Source organism: Dryobates pubescens, chromosome 12, assembly GCF_014839835.1.
Source record: "Dryobates pubescens isolate bDryPub1 chromosome 12, bDryPub1.pri, whole genome shotgun sequence".
Lineage (NCBI taxonomy): Eukaryota > Metazoa > Chordata > Aves > Piciformes > Picidae > Dryobates > Dryobates pubescens.
This window is the reverse complement of record NC_071623.1, coordinates 5,014,863-5,040,957: the sequence shown is the minus strand read 5'-3', so window position 1 is coordinate 5,040,957 and position 26,095 is coordinate 5,014,863. Positions and strand designations below refer to the sequence as shown.

The 26,095-nt window shown below is 54.4% G+C and overlaps 1 protein-coding gene across 3 annotated transcripts in view; it reads right to left on the bottom strand.

Annotated features, from left to right (window-relative positions):
• The window catches only part of REPS2 (RALBP1 associated Eps domain containing 2), a 100,947-nt gene that overhangs the window by 20,945 nt on the left and 53,907 nt on the right, over positions 1–26,095 (bottom strand). For 2 of the 3 annotated variants that reach the window (XM_054165988.1, XM_054165990.1), the window contains exons 9-14: positions 23,874–23,968; positions 22,760–22,829; positions 21,250–21,315; positions 15,382–15,424; positions 13,247–13,383; positions 392–456 (exon numbers count right to left, since the gene is read on the bottom strand). In XM_054165988.1, coding sequence (XP_054021963.1) covers positions 392–456; positions 13,247–13,383; positions 15,382–15,424; positions 21,250–21,315; positions 22,760–22,829; positions 23,874–23,968 — 476 coding nt within the window. The remainder of the gene's footprint in view (positions 1–391; positions 457–13,246; positions 13,384–15,381; positions 15,425–21,249; positions 21,316–22,759; positions 22,830–23,873; positions 23,969–26,095) is intronic. The other variant, XM_054165989.1, reaches the window with a different exon arrangement.

Below are 26,095 nucleotides of genomic sequence, written 5' to 3'. Positions count from 1 at the left end.
AGCTCCACTACAAACAGAAGGCTCACAGATCACAGGAGGTTAAGGGGTTGGAAGGGACCTCTGAAGATCATCCAGTCCAACCCCCCCCTGCCAGAGCAGGAGCAGAGAATCCAGCCCAGCTCACACAGGAACACATCCAGATGGGTCATGATAGCCTCCAGAGAAGGAGACTCCACAACCTCTCTGGGGGTTGGGATTAGGATGGAATTAGGCACTGCAACCCCTGGCTGGGCAGGGCAATGGAGAAGGAGCCGTGTGGAGGGGGCAGAGCAAGCTGCAGGCTCAGATTAACTTGGAAGGAAGCACATCTGCCACAGGCAAGCCAGCTTGTGCAGCAGGAACACAGACAGGAGAAGACCACAAGGTGAGATGCTGAGCCCTTGGTGCATACCTGAGAGACTGAAGGCCGAGGGGGCAGCGCAGGCGGCGGTGGAGGCAGCCAGCCAGACCTCGCAGCTGGGCAGGGAAGAGAAGAGGAAGAAGATCACCAACACTAACCCAGCAAACCCACAGTCAGCCCCAACAACAGCTGGGTTAAGTCCCAGTGTGACTCCTGGGGAAGGGGCAGCAGTCAGCATCTTCTGAGCAGAAAGCAGATGTGATCTGCACTGAGCAAAGCCGCCTTTGAGAGGACTTGATGAGCAGAGACTTAATTGCTGCAAAGCCCCCACAGTGCTAGGACAAAAAGCAGAGGTGGAAGCCAGTCAGCTACACCAACCTGCAGAGAATGCAACCTAGCTCCAGTTGAAGAGCCCAGAAACAAGACTTTCTTGCCCTTGAGACTGCTCCTTGCCATTAACAGCACTGCACACTGTGGCAGTGATGCTTTAGCATCTGATGCAGGCACCAGTGCCCACCCCAGATCCAGCACTGGATGGCAGGGACTGAAGCTTGCACAAAGACATCTGCCATGGAATTCATGGCACAGGAGTCCAACTCAAGCAGCAGGAAATCTGTTTCTTTGGCTTTGTGTTTTGTATTTGTATGGCATTGCTGTTGGGAGGCATTTCACTGAGTCACAGAGTGCCAGGGGTTGGAAGGGAGCTGCAGAGAGCAGCCAGCCCCAGCCCCCTGCCAGAGCAGCAGCCCCCAGGGCAGCTCCCACAGCAACACATCCAGCTGGCTTTGCAATGCCTCCACACAAGGAGACTCCACAGCCTCTCTGGCCAGCCTGCTCCAGCCCTCTGCCACCCTCCCAGCCAAAAAGCTTTCCCTCCTCTTCCCCTGGCACCTCCTCTGCTCCAGCTGCCACCCAGTGCCCCTTGGGCTGGCCTTGCACATCCCTGAGCAGAGCCTGGCTGCCTCCTCCCCACACTGCCCTGCACATCTTCAGCCCCAGCACTGAGGGCAGCCCTCAGGCTCCTCTGCTCCAAGCTCCAAGCCCCAGCTGCCTCAGCCTGGCCTCACAGGGACATCTTCCACTGCCTGCAGCAGCTTGGGGGCTCTGCCATCGACTCTCTCCAGCACTTCCCTCAGCCCCTTCTTGACCTGAGGGGCCCAGACCTGGCCAGAAGATTCCAGCTGTGGCCTCCCCAGGGCAGAGCAGAGGGGCAGGAGAACCTCTCTGACCTCCAGCCCACAGCCCTTCTGATGCAGCCCAGGATGCCCTTGGCCTGCTTGGCCACCAGGGCACCTTGCTGGCTCAGGGGCATCCTCCTGCCCCCCAGCACTTCCAGCTCCCTTTCCCCTGTGCTGCTCTCCAACAGCTCAGTCCTCAGCGTGGGGCTGCGGTCCTGCTTGCACCTTGGAGACAGACTTGCCCCTGTATTTGTTCACTCCCAGGGCCAACAGAGTGATGCCATCTTTCCCAGCTGTCTCTCAGGCACAAGCCTCCTGCTGACCCATAGAAAATCCTGTGGGTAGCTGCTGCTGCTGCTGTCCTCTTAGGGCAGTGACACCAGAGAAGGCCACAGGAGCATTCAGCACCAGTCAGAGCCTTTCATTGCCCTGTTGCAGGGGGAGGTTTCTGGCCCAGTCCTGAGTCCTCAGAAAAGCCAACAGACTCTTGTCTACCACCTGTGCTGCCAGCAGCTTCATCTCCCTCCACCACCAGGCCACAGAGGCTCTGCCACAGCAGGAAGCTGAGGAATAAATATTTCATGTGTAGCTTAAGTCAGAAATCTGCAGGATTAAAAAGAGGAAAGTAGGTCAAATGCAGAGGGGGGAAGCACCCAGTTTCTGTAGTGCTGACTCCATAGATCTTGCATTTGGAGAGCTGAGGAAGCAGGGCTTTGGAGAGAGGGGACTGAGGCCTTGGGTTGGGGTTCTTTTTGCCTTTTGCTTGTTTTTAAATGTGACCCTTTTACACAGAAATGATTTTTCACATGACCTTTGGGGCTGGAAAAGACCTCTGAGATGACTGAGTGCAGGCATCAGCTTAGCACCACCACAGCCTTTGAACCAAATCCCTTGGGGATGTTGTGAGGCAAGTGCCAGGAGACTTGGGGCTTTAGTGAAGGCATAGGATCAATAAGGGTGGAAAAGACCTCAGAGATCACCAAGTCCAACCTGTCACCCAACACCTCATGGCTACCAAACCCTGGCTCCAAGTGCCACATCCAATCCCCTCTTGAACACCTCCAGGGATGGGGACTCCACCACCTCCCTGGGCAGCACATTCCCATGGCCAATCTCTCTTGCTGGGAAGAACTTTCTCCTCACCTCCAGCCTAAACCTCCCCTGGCACAGCTTGAGACTGTGTCCTCTTGTTCTGGGAGAAGAGCCCAACCCCCACCTGGCTCCAACCTCCCTTCAGGGAGTTGCAGAGAGCAAGAAGGTCTCCCCTGAGCCTCCTCTTCTGCAGGCTAAGCAACCCCAGCTCCCTCAGCCTCTCCTCACAGGGCTGTGCTCCAGACCCCTCCCCAGCTTTGTTGCCCTTCTCTGGACACATTCAAGTGTCTCAGTGTCCTCCTTCAGTTGAGGGGCCCAGAACTGGGCACAAGCCACCACAGCCCAGTGCCACTCACACTTGCTAGCCTGGACTCCAGAAGGCTAACAGCCACCAGGCTTCACCTGAGCCTGCCAGCTCAGGCATGGGCAGCTGCACCACCTGGATTTGCAAGCTGGCAGGTCTGGCTCCTGCATGGCATCTCTGAAGGCCCTTGAGCAGCTGAGTCCAGTTGAGAAGTGTCCCTGCCCATGGTGGGGAGCTTGGAGCACATGAACTCAAGGGGTGCCCTCAGCAGTGCTGAGCACAGGGCACAAGGACTTCCCTGCTCCTGCTGGCCACACTCTTCCTGATGCAGGCCAGGATGCCCTTGGCCTTCTTGGCCCCCTGGGCACACTGCTGGCTCCTGTTCAACCTACTCTCAACCACTACCCCCAGGTCCCTTTGTGCCTGGCTGCTCTCAGCCACTCTGCCCCCAGCCTGGAGCACTGCCTGGGGTTGCTGTGGCCACAGTGCAGCAAGTCCTTACAAACAATGGCCACAGCCCTTCCCCCACCTGGCTGTGGAAGGAGATCAGATCAGGCAGGCAGGACCTGCCTTCATAACCCCCTGTGAGTGGACCTGACCCCTGCTGGCTGTCTTGTGTGTGCCCTGTGATGGCACTCAGGCTGCCCTGCTCCACACATCCCTTGTGGCCATGCTGATGCACACCAGCACAGCTCTCCCCTTGCTCCTTTCCTCTGGGCACTGCATTTGGAGCAGAGGAGATGTTCCCTTATTTGGCAGCCAGAACTATCCCAGCAGAGCCAAGCAGAGCCTTCCAGACCTGCCTGCAGTGAGGGGAACATCATCCCTGGCACAAAACACTGCCCTTGAATGAAATGCTGCCTGGGACTGCCCTGTGCCAAGGGTGGTGCTTAAGACCTTGCCAAGGGAGGAAAGGCCCAGAACATCAGCCCCACATTGCTGGCTGAAGCCAGCAGCCTGGAAGGAGCCAACCCAGCTTACAGTAAGAGTTTGCTGACAAGCAGACAGAGAGGCTCAGGGCAGACCTTATTGCTGTCTACAACTCCCTGAAGGGAGGTTGTGGCCAGGAGGGGGTTGGTCTCTCCTCCCAGGCAGCCAGCACCAGAACAAGAGGACACAGTCTCAGGCTGTGCCAGGGGAGGTTCAGGCTGGAAGTGAGGAGAAAGTTCTTGCCAGCAAGAGAGATTGGCCATTGGGATGTGCTGCCCAGGGAGGTGGTGGAGTCACCACCCCTGGAGATGTTCAGGAGGGGACTGGATGTGGCACTTGCAGCCATGGTCTAGTCATGAGGTGTTGGGTGCCAGGTTGGACTTGATGATCTTTGAGGTCTCTTCCAGCCTTGGTGATTCTGTGAAGTGGTGCCAGCATTCCATGAGCTCCTCACAGCAGGCACAGCCACAGCAGGAGAGGAGCTTCAGAGGCAAATCAGTGCTGAAAACTTGCAGGCAAGAATTCATGTGCAGGAAGGTAAATGGCTCTGTGGCTGAACTGTGCAGAGCCACTCAATCTGCTTCCATAGCAACACCAAACTCCACTGCTTGCAGCCCCTCTGTTATTTCAGCACAGCAAATTCCCTTTGCTAAGCCAGCAGCCTCTGCTCAGCAGAGCTCTTCACTACGAGTTCTGCCATTCAGAAGTGAGACTGAGTGGGAAATACAATGTAATGCAGAGATTGATAGAAGGGTTTGGGTTGGAAGGGACCCCAAAGATCATCCAGTTCCAACCCCCCTGCCATGGGCAGGGACACCTCCCACCAGCCCAGCTTGCTCAAGGCCTCATCCAGCCTGGTGCTGAACACCTCCAGGCAGGAGGCAGCCACAGCCTCCCTGGGCAACCTGTGCCAGAGTCTCCCCAGCCTCACTGGGGAGAATTTCTTCCTCCTCTCCAATCTCAATCTGCCCTCCTCAAGCTCCAATCCATTCCCTCTCATCCTATCACTCCCAGCCCTTGGCAAAAGTCCCTTCCTGGCTCCCTTCAGGTACTGAGAGGCTGCTCTGAAATTTCCCTTGAGCCTTCTCTTCACCAGGCTGAACAGCCCCAACTCTCTCAGCCTGTCCCCACAGGGGAGGTTCTGCAGCCCTCTGATCACCTTTGTGGCCTCCTCTGGACCCTCCCCAGCAGCTTCCAGGTCCCTCTTGTGCTGGGGGCCCCAGAGCTGGAGGCAGTGCTGCAGGTGGGGGCAGAGCAGAGCAGAGCAGAGGGGCAGAATCCCCTCCCTGTGCTGCTGCTCTCCCTGCTCTGGCTGCAGCTCAGCACACAGCTGCCTGCTGGGCTGCCAGGGACCACTGCTGGCTCCTGGGGAGTTTGGCACCAGCTGACACCCCCAAGGCCTTCTCCTCCAGGCTGCTCTCAGCCACTCCTCACCCAGCCTGGCTTTGTGCTTGGGATTGCCCTGACCCAGCTGCAGGACCTTGCCCTTGGCCTTGTTGAACCTCCTGACCTTAGTTAAGTAGTGGGGACATCCCAAAGGGTCCCTTGCCAGTCAGGATGCTACTTTTCATTCACAGGATGACTTTTGGGGGAGAGGGGGGGGAGGATTTACATTCTTCTTTCATTTGTGTTCCAAGAGCAACTTAACTCCAAGCCTCTTTCCTTCCAGTTCTACTTTCAGTCTGGATTCAGGGAGGATTTGCTGCCTTAGAAAATGTGCACTTGGCTCTCTGTGGAGTTTTATTTAGCTCTACAATGAAAGCAAAAGCCATAGAGTGGTTTGGGTTGGAAGGGACCTTACAGACCATCTAGCTCCAACCCCCTTGCTCCACCTACCCTGCCAAGGAACAGCTGCTGCTTTTCTCTGTCAGAGCTGGCTCAGAATATTCCAGAGCTAAAATCTGAAGGCAAAAAGAGGAGCTGCAGTGGCAGTCAGGAATTGCTTCCCTGAGTCAAAAAGGAGAACAAAACCAAAAGGGACTCCTCTCAGGTTTCAGCACACACAGCAGGCCTCCTGAATCCTCTCTGCTGTGTGCACAAAAAAAACCCCAAGTCCCATACAAGCATGAAGTGAAACTCTTTCCTTTTCTGCTCCAACCACCACATCAGAGAGCCCAGTTCAAACATTCCTGGCCACAGACAAACCCTGGCTGTCTTCTGAAGCACAACCACCTCCAGGTTGAAGCCAGTGCTTGGCTCAGAGGATTGGTGTGCACTGCAGGAAGGCCTGGCCTGGGTCAAGGGCACTGCTATGGCACTGCTGCCCTGAGCAAGCAGCTCCCCTCTCCATCCACCCCTCACTGTGCCAGGCAGGGACCACTCAGACACTAACCTGCTGCAGACAGCTTTGCTTTCAGCTCACTCCTCACAGCTGCTCTCCTGCATTTTCTTTCCCTCCCCTCCCCATGCACCCCTGTCAAAAGAAACCACCCTTGCTTTTTACTCAGAGAGTGGTTTCTCCTTGCCCCCAAGGCATATGGAAGAGTTTAACATCAAAAAAGGCTCTGCACGTGAGGAATTTCATTTGCTTCCCCTTTAAAAGTGAGGAGTTTGCTTCCTGCTTCTGAACTTGCAAGGAGCTGCTGGAGAGACTCCAGCACAAAGCCCCCAAGCTGCTGCAGGCAGTGGAAGATGTCCCTGTGAGGCCAGGCTGAGGCAGCTGGGGCTTGGAGCTTGCAGCAGAGGAGCCTGAGGGCTGCCCTCAGTGCTGGGGCTGAAGATGTGCAGGGCAGTGTGGGGAGGAGGCAGCCAGGCTCTGCTGAGGGCTGTGCAAGGCCAGCCCAAGGGGCACTGGGTGGCAGCTGGAGCAGAGGAGGTGGCAGGGGAAGAGGAGGGAAAGCTTTTTGGCTGGGAGGGTGGCAGAGGGCTGGAGCAGGCTGGCCAGAGAGGCTGTGGAGTCTCCTTGTGTGGAGGCATTGCAAAGCCAGCTGGATGTGCTGCTGTGGGAGCTGCCCTGGGGGCTCCTGCTCTGGCAGGGGGCTTGGCCTGGCTGCTCTCTGGAGCTCCCTTCCAGCCCCTCACATTCTGGGACTGTATGACTTTGTGACTCTATTTCTGGTCCCCCAGGATGCTCTGCAGGCTGTGCTGCAGGCTGGGCACAATGCAAGTGGACTGTTTTCTGAGGGGCAATGTTGCAGTCCTCTTAATGCACATCCTTCACTCCCAGGAGAAAAACACCCTGGACTCTGGGAGTACTCAGAGCAGAGTAGAGTAGAGTAGAATGAAAAAAGAATGAGAATAGAATAGGAATGGAATGAAAGAGGAGAGGAGAGGTTCGGAGAGGAGAGGTTCGGAGAGGAGAGGAGAGGAGAGGTTCGGAGAGGAGAGGAGAGGAGAGGTTCGGAGAGGAGAGGAGAGGAGAGGAGAGGAGAGGTTCGGAGAGGAGAGGTTCGGAGAGGAGAGGAGAGGAGAGGTTCAGAGAGGAGAGGAGAGGTTCGGAGAGGAGAGGAGAGGAGAGGAGAGGAGAGGAGAGGAGAGGTTCGGAGAGGTTCGGAGAGGAGAGGTTCGGAGAGGAGAGGAGAGGTTCGGAGAGGAGAGGAGAGGAGAGGAGAGGAGAGGAGAGGTTCGGAGAGGAGAGGAGAGGTTCGGAGAGGAGAGGAGAGGAGAGGTTCGGAGAGGAGAGGAGAGGTTCGGAGAGGAGAGGTTCGGAGAGGAGAGGAGAGGTTCGGAGAGGAGAGGAGAGGTTCGGAGAGGAGAGGTTCGGAGAGGTTCGGAGAGGTTCGGAGAGGTTCGGAGAGGTTCGGAGAGGAGAGGTTCGGAGAGGTTCGGAGAGGAGAGGAGAGGAGAGGAGAGGTTCGGAGAGGTTCGGAGAGGAGAGGTTCGGAGAGGAGAGGAGAGGAGAGGAGAGGAGAGGAGAGGTTCGGAGAGGAGAGGAGAGGAGAGGTTCGGAGAGGAGAGGTTCGGAGAGGAGAGGAGAGGAGAGGAGAGGTTCGGAGAGGAGAGGTTCGGAGAGGTTCGGAGAGGTTCGGAGAGGAGAGGAGAGGAGAGGAGAGGTTCGGAGAGGAGAGGTTCGGAGAGGAGAGGTTCGGAGAGGTTTGGAGAGGAGAGGTTCGGAGAGGAGAGGTTCGGAGAGGTTTGGAGAGGAGAGGTTCGGAGAGGAGAGGTTCGGAGAGGAGAGGCTCGGAGAGGTTCGGAGAGGAGAGGTTCGGAGAGGAGAGGTTCGGAGAGGTTCGGAGAGGAGAGGTTCGGAGAGGTTCGGAGAGGAGAGGAGAGGAGAGGTTCGGAGAGGAGAGGTTCGGAGAGGAGAGGAGAGGTTCGGAGAGGTTCGGAGAGGAGACGAGAGGTTCGGAGAGGTTTGGAGAGGAGAGGTTTGGAGAGGAGAGGTTCGGAGAGGAGAGGAGAGGTTCGGAGAGGAGAGGTTCGGAGAGGTTCGGAGAGGAGAGGTTCGGAGAGGAGAGGTTCGGAGAGGAGAGGTTCGGAGAGGAGAGGTTCGGAGAGGAGAGGTTCGGAGAGGAGAGGTTCGGAGAGGTTCGGAGAGGAGAGGTTCGGAGAGGAGAGGAGAGGAGAGGTTCGGAGAGGAGACGAGAGGTTCGGAGAGGTTTGGAGAGGAGAGGTTTGGAGAGGAGAGGTTCGGAGAGGAGAGGTTCGGAGAGGTTCGGAGAGGAGAGGTTCGGAGAGGTTCGGAGAGGAGAGGTTCGGAGAGGTTCGGAGAGGAGAGGTTCGGAGAGGAGAGGTTCGGAGAGGAGAGGAGAGGAGAGGTTCGGAGAGGAGAGGAGAGGTTCGGAGAGGTTCGGAGAGGAGAGGTTCGGAGAGGAGAGGAGAGGTTCGGAGAGGAGAGGAGAGGTTCGGAGAGGAGAGGAGAGGAGAGGTTCGGAGAGGAGAGGAGAGGAGAGGTTCGGAGAGGAGAGGAGAGGAGAGGTTCGGAGAGGAGAGGAGAGGAGAGGAGAGGTTCGGAGAGGAGAGGTTCGGAGAGGTTCGGAGAGGAGAGGTTCGGAGAGGTTCGGAGAGGTTCGGAGAGGTTCGGAGAGGAGAGGTTCGGAGAGGAGAGGTTCGGAGAGGAGAGGTTCGGAGAGGAGAGGTTCGGAGAGGAGAGGAGAGGAGAGGAGAGGAGAGGTTCGGAGAGGAGAGGAGAGGTTCGGAGAGGTTCGGAGAGGAGAGGAGAGGTTAGGAGAGGAGAGGAGAGGTTCGGAGAGGAGAGGAGAGGAGAGGAGAGGAGAGGAGAGGAGAGGTTCGGTTCGGAGAGGAGAGGAGAGGAGAGGTTCGGAGAGGAGAGGAGAGGTTCGGAGAGGAGAGGTTCGGAGAGGTTCGGAGAGGTTCGGAGAGGTTCGGAGAGGAGAGGTTCGGAGAGGTTCGGAGAGGTTCGGAGAGGTTCAGAGAGGTTCGGAGAGGTTCGGAGAGGTTCGGAGAGGAGAGGTTCGGAGAGGAGAGGAGAGGTTCGGAGAGGAGAGGAGAGGTTCGGAGAGGTTTGGAGAGGAGAGGTTTGGAGAGGAGAGGTTCGGAGAGGAGAGGCTCGGAGAGGTTCGGAGAGGAGAGGTTCGGAGAGGTTCGGAGAGGAGAGGTTCGGAGAGGTTCGGAGAGGAGAGGTTCGGAGAGGTTCGGAGAGGAGAGGAGAGGAGAGGTTCGGAGAGGAGAGGTTCGGAGAGGAGAGGAGAGGTTCGGAGAGGTTCGGAGAGGAGACGAGAGGTTCGGAGAGGTTCGGAGAGGAGAGGTTTGGAGAGGAGAGGTTCGGAGAGGAGACGAGAGGTTCGGAGAGGTTCGGAGAGGAGAGGTTCGGAGAGGAGAGGTTCGGAGAGGAGAGGTTCGGAGAGGAGAGGTTCGGAGAGGAGAGGAGAGGTTCGGAGAGGTTCGGAGAGGTTCGGAGAGGAGAGGTTCGGAGAGGAGAGGTTCGGAGAGGTTCGGAGAGGAGAGGAGAGGTTCGGAGAGGAGAGGTTCGGAGAGGAGAGGTTCGGAGAGGAGAGGTTCGGAGAGGAGAGGAGAGGTTCAGAGAGGAGAGGAAAGGTTTGGAGAGGAGAGGAGAGGAGAGGTTTGGAGAGGAGAGGTTCGGAGAGGAGAGGAGAGGTTCGGAGAGGAGAGGAGAGGTTCAGAGAGGAGAGGAGAGGTTTGGAGAGGAGAGGTTCGGAGAGGAGAGGAGAGGTTCGGAGAGGAGAGGAAAGGTTTGGAGAGGAGAGGAGAGGTTTGGAGAGGAGAGGTTCGGAGAGGAGAGGTTCGGAGAGGAGAGGTTCGGAGAGGAGAGGTTCGGAGAGGTTCGGAGGGGAGAGGTTCGGAGGGGAGAGGAGAGGAGAGGAGAGGTTCGGAGAGGAGAGGAGAGGTTTGGAGAGGAGAGGTTCGGAGAGGTTCGGAGAGGAGAGGTTCGGAGAGGTTCGGTTCGGAGAGGAGAGGTTCGGAGAGGAGAGGTTCGGAGAGGAGAGGAGAGGAGAGGTTCGGAGAGGAGAGGAGAGGTTCGGAGAGGAAAGGAGAGGAGAGGTTCGGAGAGGAGAGGAGAGGTTCGGAGAGGTTCGGAGAGGAGAGGAGAGGAGAGGAGAGGAGAGGAGAGGTTCGGAGAGGAGAGGAGAGGAGAGGAGAGGAGAGGTTCGGAGAGGAGAGGAGAGGTTCGGAGAGGTTCGGAGAGGAGAGGAGAGGTTCGGAGAGGAGAGGAGAGGTTCGGAGAGGAGAGGTTCGGAGAGGTTCGGAGAGGAGAGGAGAGGTTCGGTTCGGAGAGGAGAGGAGAGGAGAGGTTCGGAGAGGAGAGGAGAGGTTCGGAGAGGAGAGGTTCGGAGAGGAGAGGAGAGGAGAGGAGAGGTTCGGAGAGGAGAGGAGAGGTTCGGAGAGGTTTGGAGAGGAGAGGTTTGGAGAGGAGAGGTTCGGAGAGGAGAGGCTCGGAGAGGTTCGGAGAGGAGAGGTTCGGAGAGGAGAGGAGAGGAGAGGTTCGGAGAGGAGAGGAGAGGAGAGGTTCGGAGAGGTTCGGAGAGGAGAGGTTCGGAGAGGTTCGGAGAGGTTCGGAGAGGAGAGGTTCGGAGAGGAGAGGTTCGGAGAGGAGAGGAGAGGTTCGGAGAGGTTCGGAGAGGAGACGAGAGGTTCGGAGAGGTTCGGAGAGGAGAGGTTTGGAGAGGAGAGGTTCGGAGAGGAGACGAGAGGTTCGGAGAGGTTCGGAGAGGAGAGGTTCGGAGAGGAGAGGTTCGGAGAGGAGAGGTTCGGAGAGGAGAGGAGAGGTTCGGAGAGGTTCGGAGAGGAGAGGTTCGGAGAGGAGAGGTTCGGAGAGGAGAGGAGAGGAGAGGAGAGGAGACGAGAGGTTCGGAGAGGTTTGGAGAGGAGAGGTTCGGAGAGGTTCGGAGAGGTTCGGAGAGGAGAGGTTCGGAGAGGAGAGGTTCGGAGAGGAGAGGTTCGGAGAGGAGAGGAGAGGTTCGGAGAGGTTCGGAGAGGAGAGGTTCGGAGAGGAGAGGTTCGGAGAGGAGAGGAGAGGTTCGGAGAGGAGAGGTTCGGAGAGGAGAGGTTCGGAGAGGAGAGGAGAGGAGAGGAGAGGAGAGGTTCGGAGAGGAGAGGTTCGGAGAGGAGAGGTTCGGAGAGGAGAGGAGAGGTTCAGAGAGGAGAGGAAAGGTTTGGAGAGGAGAGGAGAGGAGAGGTTTGGAGAGGAGAGGTTCGGAGAGGAGAGGAGAGGTTCGGAGAGGAGAGGAGAGGTTCGGAGAGGTTTGGAGAGGAGAGGTTTGGAGAGGAGAGGTTCGGAGAGGAGAGGCTCGGAGAGGTTCGGAGAGGAGAGGTTCGGAGAGGAGAGGAGAGGAGAGGTTCGGAGAGGTTCGGAGAGGAGAGGAGAGGTTCGGAGAGGTTCGGAGAGGAGAGGTTTGGAGAGGAGAGGTTCGGAGAGGTTCGGAGAGGAGAGGTTCGGAGAGGAGAGGTTCGGAGAGGAGAGGTTCGGAGAGGAGAGGAGAGGTTCGGAGAGGTTCGGAGAGGAGAGGTTCGGAGAGGAGACGTTCGGAGAGGAGACGAGAGGTTCGGAGAGGAGACGAGAGGTTCGGAGAGGTTTGGAGAGGAGAGGTTTGGAGAGGAGAGGTTCGGAGAGGAGAGGTTCGGAGAGGTTCGGAGAGGAGAGGTTCGGAGAGGAGAGGTTCGGAGAGGTTCGGAGAGGAGAGGTTCGGAGAGGAGAGGAGAGGTTCGGAGAGGTTCGGAGAGGAGAGGTTCGGAGAGGAGAGGAGAGGTTCGGAGAGGAGAGGTTCGGAGAGGAGAGGTTCGGAGAGGAGAGGTTCGGAGAGGAGAGGAGAGGTTCAGAGAGGAGAGGAAAGGTTTGGAGAGGAGAGGAGAGGAGAGGTTTGGAGAGGAGAGGTTCGGAGAGGAGAGGAGAGGTTCGGAGAGGAGAGGAGAGGTTCAGAGAGGAGAGGAGAGGTTTGGAGAGGAGAGGTTCGGAGAGGAGAGGAGAGGTTCGGAGAGGAGAGGAAAGGTTTGGAGAGGAGAGGAGAGGTTTGGAGAGGAGAGGAGAGGTTCGGAGAGGAGAGGTTCGGAGAGGAGAGGTTCGGAGAGGAGAGGTTCGGAGAGGAGAGGTTCGGAGAGGTTCGGAGGGGAGAGGTTCGGAGGGGAGAGGAGAGGAGAGGAGAGGTTCGGAGAGGAGAGGAGAGGTTTGGAGAGGAGAGGTTCGGAGAGGTTCGGAGAGGAGAGGTTCGGAGAGGTTCGGTTCGGAGAGGTTCGGTTCGGAGAGGAGAGGTTCGGAGAGGAGAGGTTCGGAGAGGAGAGGAGAGGAGAGGAGAGGTTCGGAGAGGAGAGGTTCGGAGAGGAGAGGAGAGGTTCGGAGAGGAAAGGAGAGGAGAGGTTCGGAGAGGAGAGGAGAGGTTCGGAGAGGTTCGGAGAGGAGAGGTTCGGAGAGGTTCGGAGAGGAGAGGTTCGGAGAGGAGAGGTTCGGAGAGGAGAGGTTCGGAGAGGAGAGGAGAGGTTCGGAGAGGTTCGGAGAGGTTCGGAGAGGAGAGGAGAGGAGAGGAGAGGAGAGGAGAGGAGAGGAGAGGAGAGGAGAATGGAATGGAATGGAATGGAATGAACCAGGCTGGAAAAGACCTCAGGCCCCCCTCCTCTGGCAGGGGCCTTGGGCTGGCTGCTCTCTGGAGCTCCCTTCCAACCCCTCACACTCTGTGACTCTGTGAATGAGCACAACATAAACATTACCACAGAACCCAAATCTATTGCAGCTCCTGCTGAGACCAACCCAAAGAGGCAGAGCAGCTCCAGCCAGGCAGTGATGACAGGCTGCCATATGTTCAGCCATTATAGTGCCAGAGAAGGTTATAATCACCTTAATTACAGCAACTGTGATTTTCTGTTGTCCTCCCACTGCAACTGAGGGGAGAGAAGTGCAACTGCAAGGGCAGTGCAGCTTCTCCTGTGCTGCAGGGTGTGACTGCTCAGAGCAGGGGCAGGCAGCTGCACAGCCTGCCAAGAGCAAGCTGCCAAGTATGCAGCTCAACCTAAAGGCTCTGAGAAGAAGGGCAGCAAGCAAGCAAGCCTTACCTTGGGTGTTTTGCTGAAATATCTTATTCAGATCCAGAGAGGAAGCTCTGGAATGTGATTTCTGTGGCCTTGGAGGCGGAGTTGGGGGCTCCTCTCCCTTCTTCATGGCATCTTCTAGGGATGTGCTGGAGTAAGACCTAAAGGAAAGCAGAGAGGACAAAAAGCAGAGCACATTTTAGCTGAGAAATTCCCTTCAAACAGCCACAGGGCACAGCAGCTACAAATACAGTGACCAGGAGGCAGGGTGAGAGGGGAAACTCCCTGCCCTGATGACTCTTGAGCTCCCCCCCTCATAAAAAGAGAGATTGATTTGGCAGCAGAGGGCCCTGTGGAGAAAGGAACAAGCCATGCTCCCAGGGCTGGGAGTTTCTAAGGCCTCATAAGTCACAACCTCAGCCTTGCTTATCCAACCTGAACAGAGGAACTGGAGCAAGGACTCTGAATTAATCTGAGTCAAATTCCCCCCCCCTGGCTCCTCACAGCTGCTGCTGCCTTTCCCAACTGCAAGGGCAGTGTTTATACAGGTGTGGCTTCAAGCCCCCTCTCACATTTGGTACTGTAGAACATTCTGACTGTTAGAGGAAGATTTGGTTAGTTTTTCTTCCCAAAGTCACCAAATTCCACAAAATCCAGAAAAAACTGAATGGCTCCAAAGGGCCCAAACCTGGGCAAACACAGGGCTGAGCATGGAGCCCCCCTGCTACGAGGGCAGGCTGAGGGAGCTGGGGCTGTGCAGCCTGCAGAAGAGAAGGCTCCAGGGGCAGCTCAGAGCTGCCTGCCAGGAGCTGAAGGGGGACACAGGAAGGCTGCAGAGGGACTGTTTGCAAAGGCCATCATTGCTTCAAAATCTACATGTGACACAGAACCTCTGCTGGTGCTGAGCTGCTTGTCTTGGAAGAGTTTTCAGTGCCATGCCCTTATTGTAAGTGAGCTCACCAGAATGAGTGACAAGACAGCAGCTCTTGGGCAAAAACCACAGCAGTGACAACACAGAGCCCTGAGACAGTGTGAGGAGTTGGAGGGGAGCTGCAGAGAGCAGCCAAGCCAAGCCCCCTGCCAGAGCAGCAGCCCCCAGGGCAGCTCCCACAGCAACACATCCAGCTGGCTTTGCAATGCCTCCACACAAGGAGACTCCACAGCCTCTCTGGCCAGCCTGCTCCAGCCCTCTGCCACCCTCCCAGCCAAAAAGCTTTCCCTCCTCTTCCCCTGCCACCTCCTCTGCTCCAGCTGCCACCCAGTGCCCCTTGGGCTGGCCTTGCACAGCCCTCAGCAGAGCCTGGCTGCCTCCTCCCCACACTGCCCTGCACATCTTCAGCCCCAGCACTGAGGGCAGCCCTCAGGCTCCTCTGCTCCCAGCTCCAAGCCCCAGCTGCCTCAGCCTGGCCTCACAGGGACATCTTCCACTGCCTGCAGCAGCCTGGGGGCTCTGCCATGGACTCTCTCCAGCCCTTCCCTGATGTTCCCTAGCTAGCACCAAAAAAGCCAGTTTTGAAAGTGAGTGCCTGACATGGCACTCACCAGGGCTCTGCACTGCCAGGCTCAACATGTAATCCATTTCTACACAGTGTTTTCTAGCACAGAGCCCTCCTCCAAGCATTCAGATTCAGCCAGTGTCACTTCCAGTGCACCAGTCTAAGCCCATAGCTCCTTCCACCACAGTTCAACCAGCTGCAGTCAGGTATGAGCACAGCAGTGAAAAGATTCACTCCCCACCCCCAGCTGTGAGCTGAGCTACTATTGCTAGTGCAGGGGCTGCCTCCACAAGCAACCACTCTGCAGGCTTCCACAGCACAGAACTGCTGAGTGTGCTCCCTCTGGTCCCCACCACTCCACCACAACACTCCTGGGCTGGGCTAGAGGCAGCCACCACCCTGGCAAGGCAGGCAGGCAACAGTCCCAAGCCCCTTATCACCAGAGAGCAGAGGGCCCTAGAGCAGTGTTTCTGCAGGGTTCAGTGCTGACAGATCCCTCCTGGTCCATCTGTCTGATCCCAGCTGGACTTGCAGTTAAACACCAAGTAAAAACACCAAACCCATCCCAACCCCCCCAAAAACCCAAAGCAGCAGTTGTTACACCTTGTGTCCAACCCCAGAGGAGCTTAAGTCTTCTCCTGGAAGAGAAAGGAAAAGCAGTACCTGGAGCGTGGTCTGGCTCTGAGTGCACTGGATTCCTGAGCAGCTGGAACAGAAGAAAAGAGAACTGCTTAAGTATCATCCTTGAAACAAAAGCCCTGAGCTGCAGAGGCAGAGCTCATCACACAGGAGGATGTGAGAGGCTGCTGATCTCATGTGAGCAGCGAGGACTCATTCTCACTTCTCCTTCCCCTTCGCTTTCGGTTGTCTGTCAATGTCCTGAGGCCTGCGAAGCCCACAGGTAGAAGCAGGGAGCTTCACCTTTGCATTTGGCCACCAGAAGGCAGGATAAGCCCTGGGTCTGAGAGCTGCACTCCTGCCTGCTGCTGTGACAAAGCAAGGCCTCAGCCAGCATGGCCTTCAACACCCCCAGGCACAGCCTCCCTGGGCAGCCTGTGCCACACTCTCACCACCCTCACCCTCAACAACTTCTGCCTCAGCTCCACTCTGCCCCTGCTCTGCCTCAGCTCCAAACCATTCCCCCTGGGCCTGGCTCCAGCCCCCCTCAGCCAAAGTCTCTCTGCAGCCTTCCTGCAGGATGCCTTCAGCTCCTGGCAGGCAGCTCTGAGCTGCCCCTGGAGCCTTCTCTTCTGCAGGCTGCACAGCCCCAGCTCCCTCAGCCTGTGCTCACAGCAGAGCTGCTCCAGCCCTTTGTGGCCTCCTCTGGCCCCCCTCCAGCAGCTCTGTGTCCTTCTCCTGCTGGGGACCCCAGAGCTGGAGGCAGGACTGGAGGTGAGGTCTGAGCAGAGCAGAGTCAAGGGGAAGAGAGAAAGCTCTACAGGCTAAGTTTTGATCAAAGCCAGTTCTATCAACATAAAAAAAGGCTTCTTTTCTGCATGCCAAACATCCAAATATCCTGCCACATGCAGCAGGAAAATAACAGAGCTGAGCTCTCTGGTCTGAGCAGCTCCTTGAGGCTGTGCCTTGGTTTACAGCAGCCTTTTTGTGCCTTTTTTTGTTCCTCTCCTTCCTAACACCAGAGATGTATGAGAAAGCATCTCTGTGTGATGGCTTTGCAGTGCAGTCCACTGAGACATCCTCAAGGCACTGCAGCAACATCAAGGATCCCAGTGCAGACCTGAAATGAATCCTGGTACTTTGCCCATTCTTCTGGCAATCAAGGCACAAACCTTCAGTAAAGCAAAGAGGTTAGGGGAGAGGGGGGCAAAAAAGAGACAGAAAGAAGTAAATCTGAGAGCTTCTAGGTTCCTGCATTTATGTCTGCTTCCAAACCAGACACAACTACTACACAGCATAGGCCTGGGACTGCCAAAGGTCCTCCAGAACACAGAGCAGGAGCTACCTGTGCTAGCAGCTGGCAAATGCTTTTTCATAGCTTGCACAGGCCCCTCCACAGGGGGCTGCATACAGTCATAGACTCCTAGAATGCTTTAGGTTGGAAGGGACCTTGAAGATCATCCAGTTCCAACCCCCCTGCCATGGGCAGGGACACCTCCCACCAGCCCAGCTTGCTCAAGGCCTCATCCAGCCTGGTGCTGAACACCTCCAGGCAGGAAGCAGCCACAGCCTCCCTGGGCAGCCTGTGCCAGAGTCTCCCCAGCCTCACTGGGAAGAATTTCTTCCTCCTCTTCAGTCTCCATCTGCCCTCCTCAAGCTTCAGTCCATTCCCTCTCATCCTATCACTCCCAGCCCTTGGCAAAAGTCCCTTCCCAGCCCTCCTCTACTACCCTTCAGGTACTGGGAGGCTGCTCTAAGGTCTCCCTGGAGCCTTCTCTTCTCCAGGCTCAACAGCCCCAACTCTCACAGCCTGTCCCCACAGGGGAGGTCCTCCAGCCCTCTGAGCATCTTTGTGGCCTCCTCTGGAGCCTCTCCAGCAGCTCCAGGTCCCTCTTGTGCTGGGGGCCCCAGAGCTGGAGGCAGTGCTGCAGGTGGGGGCTGAGCAGAGCAGAGCAGAGGGGCAGAATCCCCTCCCTGTGCTGCTGCTCTCCCTGCTCTGGCTGCAGCTCAGCACACAGCTGCCTGCTGGGCTGCCAGGGACCACTGCTGGCTCCTGGGGAGTTTGGCACCACCTGACACCCCCAAGGCCTTCTCCTCCAGGCTGCTCTCAGCCACTCCTCACCCAGCCTGGCTTTGTGCTTGGGATTGCCCTGACCCAGCTGCTGAACCTTGCCCTTGGCCTTATTGAACTTCATGAGGTTGGCTTGGGCTCACCTCTGAAGCCTGACAAGGTCTGTCTGGATGGATCCCTGCCCTCTAGCATGCCAACCACATGCCTTGTGTCATGCTTAGGCTCACAGAGGACAAGGAGCAGCATGTGGCACAAGGACAGGCACAGAGTACTTATGAAAAGAAAGTCCTTTCAGGGTCAGGCAGTTCATGATTTGGATGGAATCACCTCAAACTGAGCTGGCAGTGACACAAATGGTCACTTTACCAGGTGCTCCTCCTCTGGCAGGTGGGCTGGACTGGATGATCTCCAGAGCTCCCTTCCAACTCCTATCATTCTGTGATTCTAAGATCTAGTAGATTGCTGTCACCCCCAAACTGCCTCACAGCCATCCCAGCTTTTTGTGCAGCAAACTCTCCCAAGGAGCTCCAAGAGAGGGAGAGGGAACTGCCATTAAAGCTTGCAGTGGTGCTAATCCTCCTGACTCTCTGTGAAGCTCCCAGAGAACACCACTGCAGCTGCTGCTTCCCCCTCCAGCCACACCACCCAGGTCTTTCCAAAGCTGCAATTGCTCATTATTAAACCACAGCCACAATTCCATGCCACTTAGGAACAGGAAGTCTGCATGTTGATCCCAGGCTGAGCTGTGGTTAAGAGCCTTCCCATTTTCCTCCTTTTATGGGGGCTGTTAATTCTGTTCATCCCTCCTCTCAGAAAGCCTTTGGCCTCCAAAGCTGCAGGTAAAGCTGACATTCCAAGTCTCCAAGGACATCTTGGTGAGGGAAACAGCACAGCAGGAGGAGAGAATCCTGAGCTGACTGCTGGTGACCAAATGGGATTCTGCTGCTGCTGCTGAGGATTTTCTTCAGGGCTTTGGAACAGTGAGGAAATTCAAGGCTACAGCTACACAATATCCAGCTCCAGCTTCACCTTTCTGAAGGGATGGTATAATAGGAGAGGGGAAAGAAAGGGTATTAGAAAGCAGGCAGCTCATCAGCAGGGCACACAAGTAATTGTGGGAGGATTCCCTCAAAACATGCAGCTATTGGGGATGATGTGGTACAGGAAATAAGAAATAAAAAGGAAATAAGGCATAAAAGGAAGATAAGAATTAGGAAGAAAATAAGAAAGGAAGTAAGACATAGAGAGAAAATAAGAACTGGGAAAGCAAAATAAAAGGGAAATAAGAAATAGGAAGACAGTAAGAAATGGAGAGACAATGAGAAATGGAGAGAGAGTAAGAAATGGAAAGACAGTAAGAAATAAAAGGAAAATAAGAAATAAGAGGAAAAGAAGAGGAAAATAAGAAATAGAAAATAAGAGAAAGAAAATAAGAAAGAAAATAAGAAATGGAAAGAAAATAAGAAATAAAAGGAAAATAAGAAATAGAAAATAAGAGAAATAAAATAAGAAATAGAAAGAAAATAAGAAATAAAAGGAAAATAATAAATAGAAAGAAAATAAGGACTAGAAAATAAGAGAAAGAAAATAAGAAATAGAAAGAAAATAAGAAATAAAAGGAAAATAAGAAATAGAAAGTAAGAGAAAGAAAATAAGAAACAGAAATAAAATAAGAAATAAAAGGAAAATAAGAAATAAAAGGAAAATAAGAAATAAAAGGAAAATAAGAAATAAAAGGAAAACAAGAAATAAAAGGAAAACAAGAAATAGAAAGAAAATAAGAAATAGAAAGAAAATAAGAACAAGGAAAGTAAAATAAAAGGAAAATAAGAAATAGAAAGTAAGAGAAAGAAAATAAGAAACAGAAATAAAATAAGAAATAAAAGGAAAATAAGAAATAAAAGGAAAATAAGAAATAAAAGGAAAATAAGAAATAGAAAGAAAATAAGAAATAGAAAGAAAATAAGAACAAGGAAAGTAAAATAAAAGGAAAATAAGAAATAGAAAGACAATAAGAAATAGAAAGACAATAAGAAATAAGAAGAAAATAAGAAATAAGAAGAAAATCAGAAATAAAAGGGAAGTAAGAAATAAAAGAAGTAATAAAAGGAAAATAAGAAACAGAAAATAAGAGAAAGAAAAGAAATAGAAAGAAAATAAGAAATAAAAGAAATAGAAAGACAAATAAGAAATAAATAGAAAGACAAATAAGAAATAGAAAGAAAATAAGAAATAGAAGGAAAATAACAAATAGAAGGAAAATAAGAAATGAAAGTAGGAAATAAAAGGAAAATAAAAAATAGAAGGAAAATAAGAAATAGAAAGACAATAAGAAATAAAAGGAAAAGAAGAAATAAAAGGAAAAGAAGAAATAAAAGGAAAATAAATAAAAGGAAAATAAGAAATAAAAGGAAAATAAATAGAAAATAAGAACTAGAAAGAAAATAAATAGAAGGCAAATAAGAAACAGAAAATAAGAGAAGGGAAACAGGAAATAGAAAGAAAGTAAGAAAGAAAAGGAAAAGAAAAAATAAAAGGAAAATAAGAACTAGAAAGAAAATAACTAGGAAGAAAATAAAGAAATCCTTTGAAAAGTAAGAAAATTAGAAATAAAAACATCAAAATAAAATATATAAAAAATGGAAAACAAAAATTAGACAGACAGAGGGTTGGAGTTAAATATAAAACTTAAAAAATTATCAGAGGCTGGAGCAGCTCTGCTGTGAGCACAGGCTGAGGGAGCTGGGGGTGTGCAGCCTGCAGAAGAGAAGGCTCCAGGCAGACCTCACAGCAGCCTGCCAGGACCTGAAGGGTCTCCAAGAAGGCTGCAGAGGGACTGTGCCCAAAGGCCTGCAGGGACAGCAGCAGGGGCAAGGGTTTGAAAGGAGAGCAGAGCAGATGGAGATTGGCTGTGAGGAACAAGTTCTGCCCCAGGAGGCTGCTGCCACACTGCCACAGGTTGCCCAGGGAGGGAGCTGAGGAGCAGGGAAGTCCTTGTGCCCTGTGCTCAGCACTGGTTAGGCCAACCCTTGAATCCTGTGTCCAGTTCTGGGCCCCTCAGGTTAGGAAAGATGTTGAGCTGCTGGAAGGTGTCCAGAGAAGGGCAACAAAGCTGGGGAGGGGTCTGGAGCACAGCCCCGTGAGGAGAGGCTGAGGGAGCTGGGGTTGCTTAGCCTGCAGAAGAGGAGGCTCAGGGGAGACCTTCTTGCTCTCTGCAACTCCCTGAAGGGAGGTTGGAGCCAGGTGGGGGTTGGTCTCTTCTGCCAGGCACCCAGCCCCAGAACAAGAGGACACAGTCTCAAGCTGTGCCAGGGAAGGTTCAGGGTGGAGGTAAGGAGAAAGTTCTTCCCAGAGAGAGAGATTGGCCATGGGAATGTGCTGCCCAAGGAGGAGGTGGAGTCCCCATCCCTGGAGGTGTTCAAGAGGGGATTGGATGTGGCACTTGGAGCCATGGTTTAGTAGTCATGAGGTATTGGGTGACAGGTTGGACTTGATGATCTCTGAGGTCTCTTCCAACCTTGGTGATTCTGTGATTCTGAGATGTTCAAGGTGAGGCTGGAGAAGGCTCTGAGCAACCTGCTCTGGTGGAGGATGTCCCTGCTGAGTGCAGGGGGGGTGGACTGGAGGAGCTTTGGAGCTCCCTTCCAGCCCAACCCATTCTGTGATCCCATGATACAGCCATTCTGAGATAAAACCCCGTTTCAGTAATGCAACAGCAGGGGAGCAAAAGCTAAAGAATCAATCCAATGCCACTAATGTGGGGCCTACTGAGAGAGAAAACTCTTTTAGCAGAGTTCTGAAGGGAGCAGCAGAATTGTTGGGGTGGGGTGTTTATTTTTTACCTGTTTTCATGGTCAAGTGCTGAAATTCCTTTGGTATGGTTTTGAGAGCAGCACTTCCTTGAAGAGCTGCAAGGGGACAAAAATGCACACCATGAGAGTTACTTCAGGTATCTGCAGGTAAATTCTGCAGGTTATCAGCTCTGAGGAATAAGGAGCATTTAGGCCAGGGTTAGAACACTTCAGGATGCCAAACGTGCTTGGAGAGGAACCAAACGCCCTCAGAACACTTAGGCACTCAAAAAGTAAGTCTCTAAAAGCATGACAGTCAAGAACAGGAAGGTTTATGCCCAGGTTGCCTCAGGGTTTGAGTATTTGGGAGTTTGAGAGCACCCTCAGTCTGCCCTCCTCAAGCTTCAAGCCATTCCCTCTCATCCTATCACTCCCAGCCCTTGGCAAAAGTCCCTTCCCAGCCCTCCTCTACTACCCTTCAGGTACTGGGAGGCTGCTCTGAGGTCTCCCTGGAGCCTTCTCCAGGCTCAACAGCCCCAGCTCTCTCAGCCTGTCCCCACAGGGGAGCTTCTGCAGCACTCTGAGCATCTTGGTGGCCTCCTCTGGAGCCTACCCAGCAGCTCCAGGTCCCTCTTGTGCTGGGGGCCCCAGAGCTGGAGGCAGTGCTGCAGGTGGGGGCTGAGCAGAGCAGAGCAGAGGGGCAGAATCCCCTCCCTGTGCTGGGGGCCCCAGAGCTGGAGGCAGTGCTGCAGGTGGGGGCTGAGCAGAGCAGAGCAGAGGGGCAGAATCCCCTCCCTGTGCTGGGGGCCCCAGAGCTGGAGGCAGTGCTGCAGGTGGGGGCTGAGCAGAGCAGAGCAGAGGGGCAGAATCCCCTCCCTGTGCTGCTGCTCTCCCTGCTCTGGCTGCAGCTCAGCACACAGCTGCCTGCTGGGCTGCCAGGGACCACTGCTGGCTCCTGGGGAGTTTGGCACCACCTGACACCCCCAAGGCCTTCTCCTCCAGGCTGCTCTCAGCCACTCCTCACCCAGCCTGGCTCTGTGCTTGGGATTGCCCTGACCCAGCTGCAGGACCTTGCCCTTGGCCTGGTTGAACTTCCTGACCTTAGTTAAGTAGTGGGGTCCCTTGCCAGTCAGGATGCTACTTTTCATTCACAGGATGACTTTTTGGGGGAAGGATTTACATTCCTTCTTGTCCTGTCTCTCCAAGGCCTTTCCAAAGGCCAGGCTGGAAGAGGCCATGAGCAGCCCAGTCTGGTTGAGAGTGCCCCTGCCCATGGTGGGGAGGCTGGAGGAGGTGAGCTCTGAGAGCCTTTGCAACATTGCCTGGTTCTGTGATTACTCACATCTGGCAGAAGCCATTTGGAGGCCAACTCAGAGACTGTTTTGCCTGAATCTTAGCTGCTCTCAGGGAGCTGTCTCTCTACATGCACAGCACCACACAACCAGCTGAGAAGTGAAGCACACCACAGCTTCTGGCAGCAAATGTGCAGCCCCACCAGAGCCACAAGGCTTAACCCATCATGGGAAATAAACCCCCAGAGGTTATGGATTTCTTTGCTTACCTTGTTTGTCATCTTTCTTTCCATCCTGTAACAGGGCAGGGCTAGCAGGAGCCTCTTCAGCTGATGGCTTCTTAAAGAAAGGAGATTTGTTTATGGATCCAGCTCATGTTTGCAGTCAAACACTGAAGGACACAGCTCAGCACAAAGGAAGGGGATATCCTATCCTGCACCACAGTTTGCTTTGCCAGATAAAGCACCAGAGAGGACCATCCAGGCCAACCTTTGACACAGCATTGCAGGGTCAACTCCAAACCATGTCCCCAAGCACCAGCTCCACACACTGCTGCAACACCCCCAGGGATGGGGACTCCAGCACTGCCCTGGGCAGAGCATTCCAATGCTTGAGAGCCCTTCCAGGGAAGAAATATTTCCTGAGATCCAGCCTGAACCTCCCCTGGTGTAGCTTGGAACCATCTCCTCTGCTCCTGTCCCTTGCCACCCAGGAGCAGAGGCTGCCCCCTTCACTCCAACCTCCCCTCAGGGAGCTGTAGAGAGCACTGAGGTCTCCCTCAGCCTCCTCTTCTCCAGCCTGAACACCCCCAGCTCCCTCAGCCCCTCCTCATGGCTCCTGTGCTCCAGGCCCTTCATAAGCCTGTCAGCCCCTTCCAAACTCTGAACAAACTGCTGGGAGATGGCTTAATGGGAAGCTTGGAGACTCCTAAAGTCACAGAATCATAGAATCAATAAGGTTGGAACAGACCTCAAAGATCATCGAGTCCAAGCTGTCACCCAACACCTCATGACTAAACCATGGCTCCAAGTGCCACATCCAATCCCCTCTTGAACACCTCCAGGGATAGTGACTCCACCACCTCCCTGGGCAGCTCATTCCAATGGCTAACAACTCTCTCTAGGAAGAACTTCTTCCTCACCTCCAGCCTGAACCTTCCCTGGCACAGCTTGAGACTGCGTCCTCTTGTTCTGGTGCTGGCTGCCTGGGAGAAGAGACCAACCCCCTCCTGGCTACAACCTCCCTTCAGGGAGCTGTGGAGAGCAAGAAGGTCTCCCCTGAGCCTCCTCTTCTCCAGGCTCCTCTCAGAGACTCACAATTCTGCTGCCACCTGTGGCAGTGTCAGGCTGAAGCTGTCCCAGTGCTCTGCACTCCCCTTCTCACCTCCGCACGGCTGAAGTCCCGACTCTGCTGAGCCCCTGGCAACGCCTCAGAGTAGGAATCAAACAGTGTGCAGTCATGGATGGGCTTCAAGGAAGCTGCAAAGAGAGAAGAAACCAAACCAAACCATCAGGACAGAGATGTGCCAAGGCTCTGGTCAATACACGCTGCTGAAAAACCAACTCCGGCATCATTTCGCCTTTCACTTCGACAGAGCAGAACCTGGGCTCAGAGCCATGGCTGACAAACATCCCAGGGACAATAATCCTACCTGGTATCCCATTAGAGGGGCATAGGGATCACCTCTGGGGTAGAGAGGGTTGGGACCTTTGGGAGAAGCCCAGAGGAAATGGACCTGGGGGTGCTGGTGGGGGGAGAAGCTGGGCAGGAGGCAGCAAGGGGCACTGGCAGCACAGAAGGCCAAGGGCAGCCTGGGCTGCATCCAAAGCAGCATGGCCAGAGCTGGAGAGAGAGGATCCTGCCCCTCTGCTCTGCTCTGGGGAGACCTCAGCTGCAGGGCTGGGGCCAGCTCTGGAGCCCTCAGCACAGCAAGGACATGGACCTGATGGAGAGGCTCCAGAGGAGGGACACAAAGATGATTAGAGGGCTGAAGAACCTCTGCTGTGAGCACAGGCTGAGGGAGCTGGGGGTGTGCAGCCTGCAGAAGAGAAGGCTCCAGGCAGACCTCACAGCAGCCTGCCAGGACCTGAAGGGGCTCCAAGAAGGCTGCAGAGGGACTGTGCCCAAAGGCCTGCAGGGACAGCAGCAGGGGCAAGGGTTTGAAAGGAGAGCAGAGCAGATGGAGATTGGCTGAGAGGAACAAGTTCTGCCCCAGGAGGCTGCTGCCACACTGCCACAGGTTACCCAGGGAGGGAGCTGAGGCTCCATGGCTGGAGCTGTTGAAGGTGAGGCTGAAGAAGGCTGTGAGCAAGCTGCTCTGGTGGAGGATGTCCCTGCTGAGTGCAGGGGGTTGGACTGGATGCCCTTTGGAGCTCCCTTCTGACTCAAACCATTCTAAGAAGATGGTGAAAGCCCCAGTGTGAATGGGACAAATGGGGGGTGGGGGGAGAAACCCAGTAGAGGACTCCCATGGAAAGACCACAGCTTCCCATGCTCCTTCTCTCATTGACATCCTGATTCTCCACTCCTAGAACTCCTTACTTCCATTGCAGGTCTCCCCCAAAAGGCTTAATGTGAAGACACCCCAAGAAGCTCCTTGCATGGAGGCACTCAGAAGCTAACTCTCCCTGAGAACAGGGGGAGAGCAGTGGACAAGCTGGTGGTGCAGGAGGGAAAAGAGAGGCTGTAATCATGGTCAGAGAGGGTAGGTGGAGAGACTGAAAGTGCTGAGGCCTTGGGAAGTGCAGCTCTTGCAGGAGCTTCTCACTTTGGCCTCCACCAGCAGTGACTTCCCCAACCTGATCCAGGCTGAGCACTTAATTTTCCCTAACTGGAGCTTGATTTGGCTCTTCTCTCCCTGTCTTTATTTAACAGATTCTGTGCCATCAAACTGAGTGGAGGTTTGGTTAGGTCTTAAAACACTACCCCTTAGCACTGTTGTTACCAGCTGGGATTAATCCTCCCTGCCCTAGCAAACCAGGCAGAGCTTTGAGCTGGAGCAGGAGGTGTTTCAAAGCTCATGTCTAATTAAAAGGGACCTAAGTGAGGAGAAGGTAGGGCAGAGGAGAGGCTTCTCCCTGCACATTGCTCCTGAGGTGCCTGAAGAGTTTGACCTGAGTCATCCTGGTGCTGCACAGACTGCTGTAATCCCCTCCCCCCTGCTGCAATTGCTGACAGGAGGACCTGGGGGTTACCTGAAGTGGAATTACAGAAGCCTTCAGCCTCTGAAACAGGCAGCAGCTGCATCTAACAGCATCTGTGAGCACAGTAAATTCTACAGCAGGCCAGCAGCATTTTCATCATAGAACAGAGTCCCAGAATCAGCCAGGTTGGGAGAGACCTCCAAGATCATCCAGTCCAACCTATCACCCAGCCCTAGCCAGTCTCATCCAGGCTTTTCAACACACCCTCAAAAGACAGACACCTGAGGGGGGTGGGGGGTTGGAAATCATCAGAAGAGCCTTGTAAACCTTGCTGGATTATCCCAGAGTATCACAGAGCTCCAAGTTCATCCAGTCCAACCCTCCACCCAGCACCAAACATGGCCCCCAGCACCAGCTCCACACACTGCTGCAACACCCCCAGGGATGGGGACTCCAGCACTG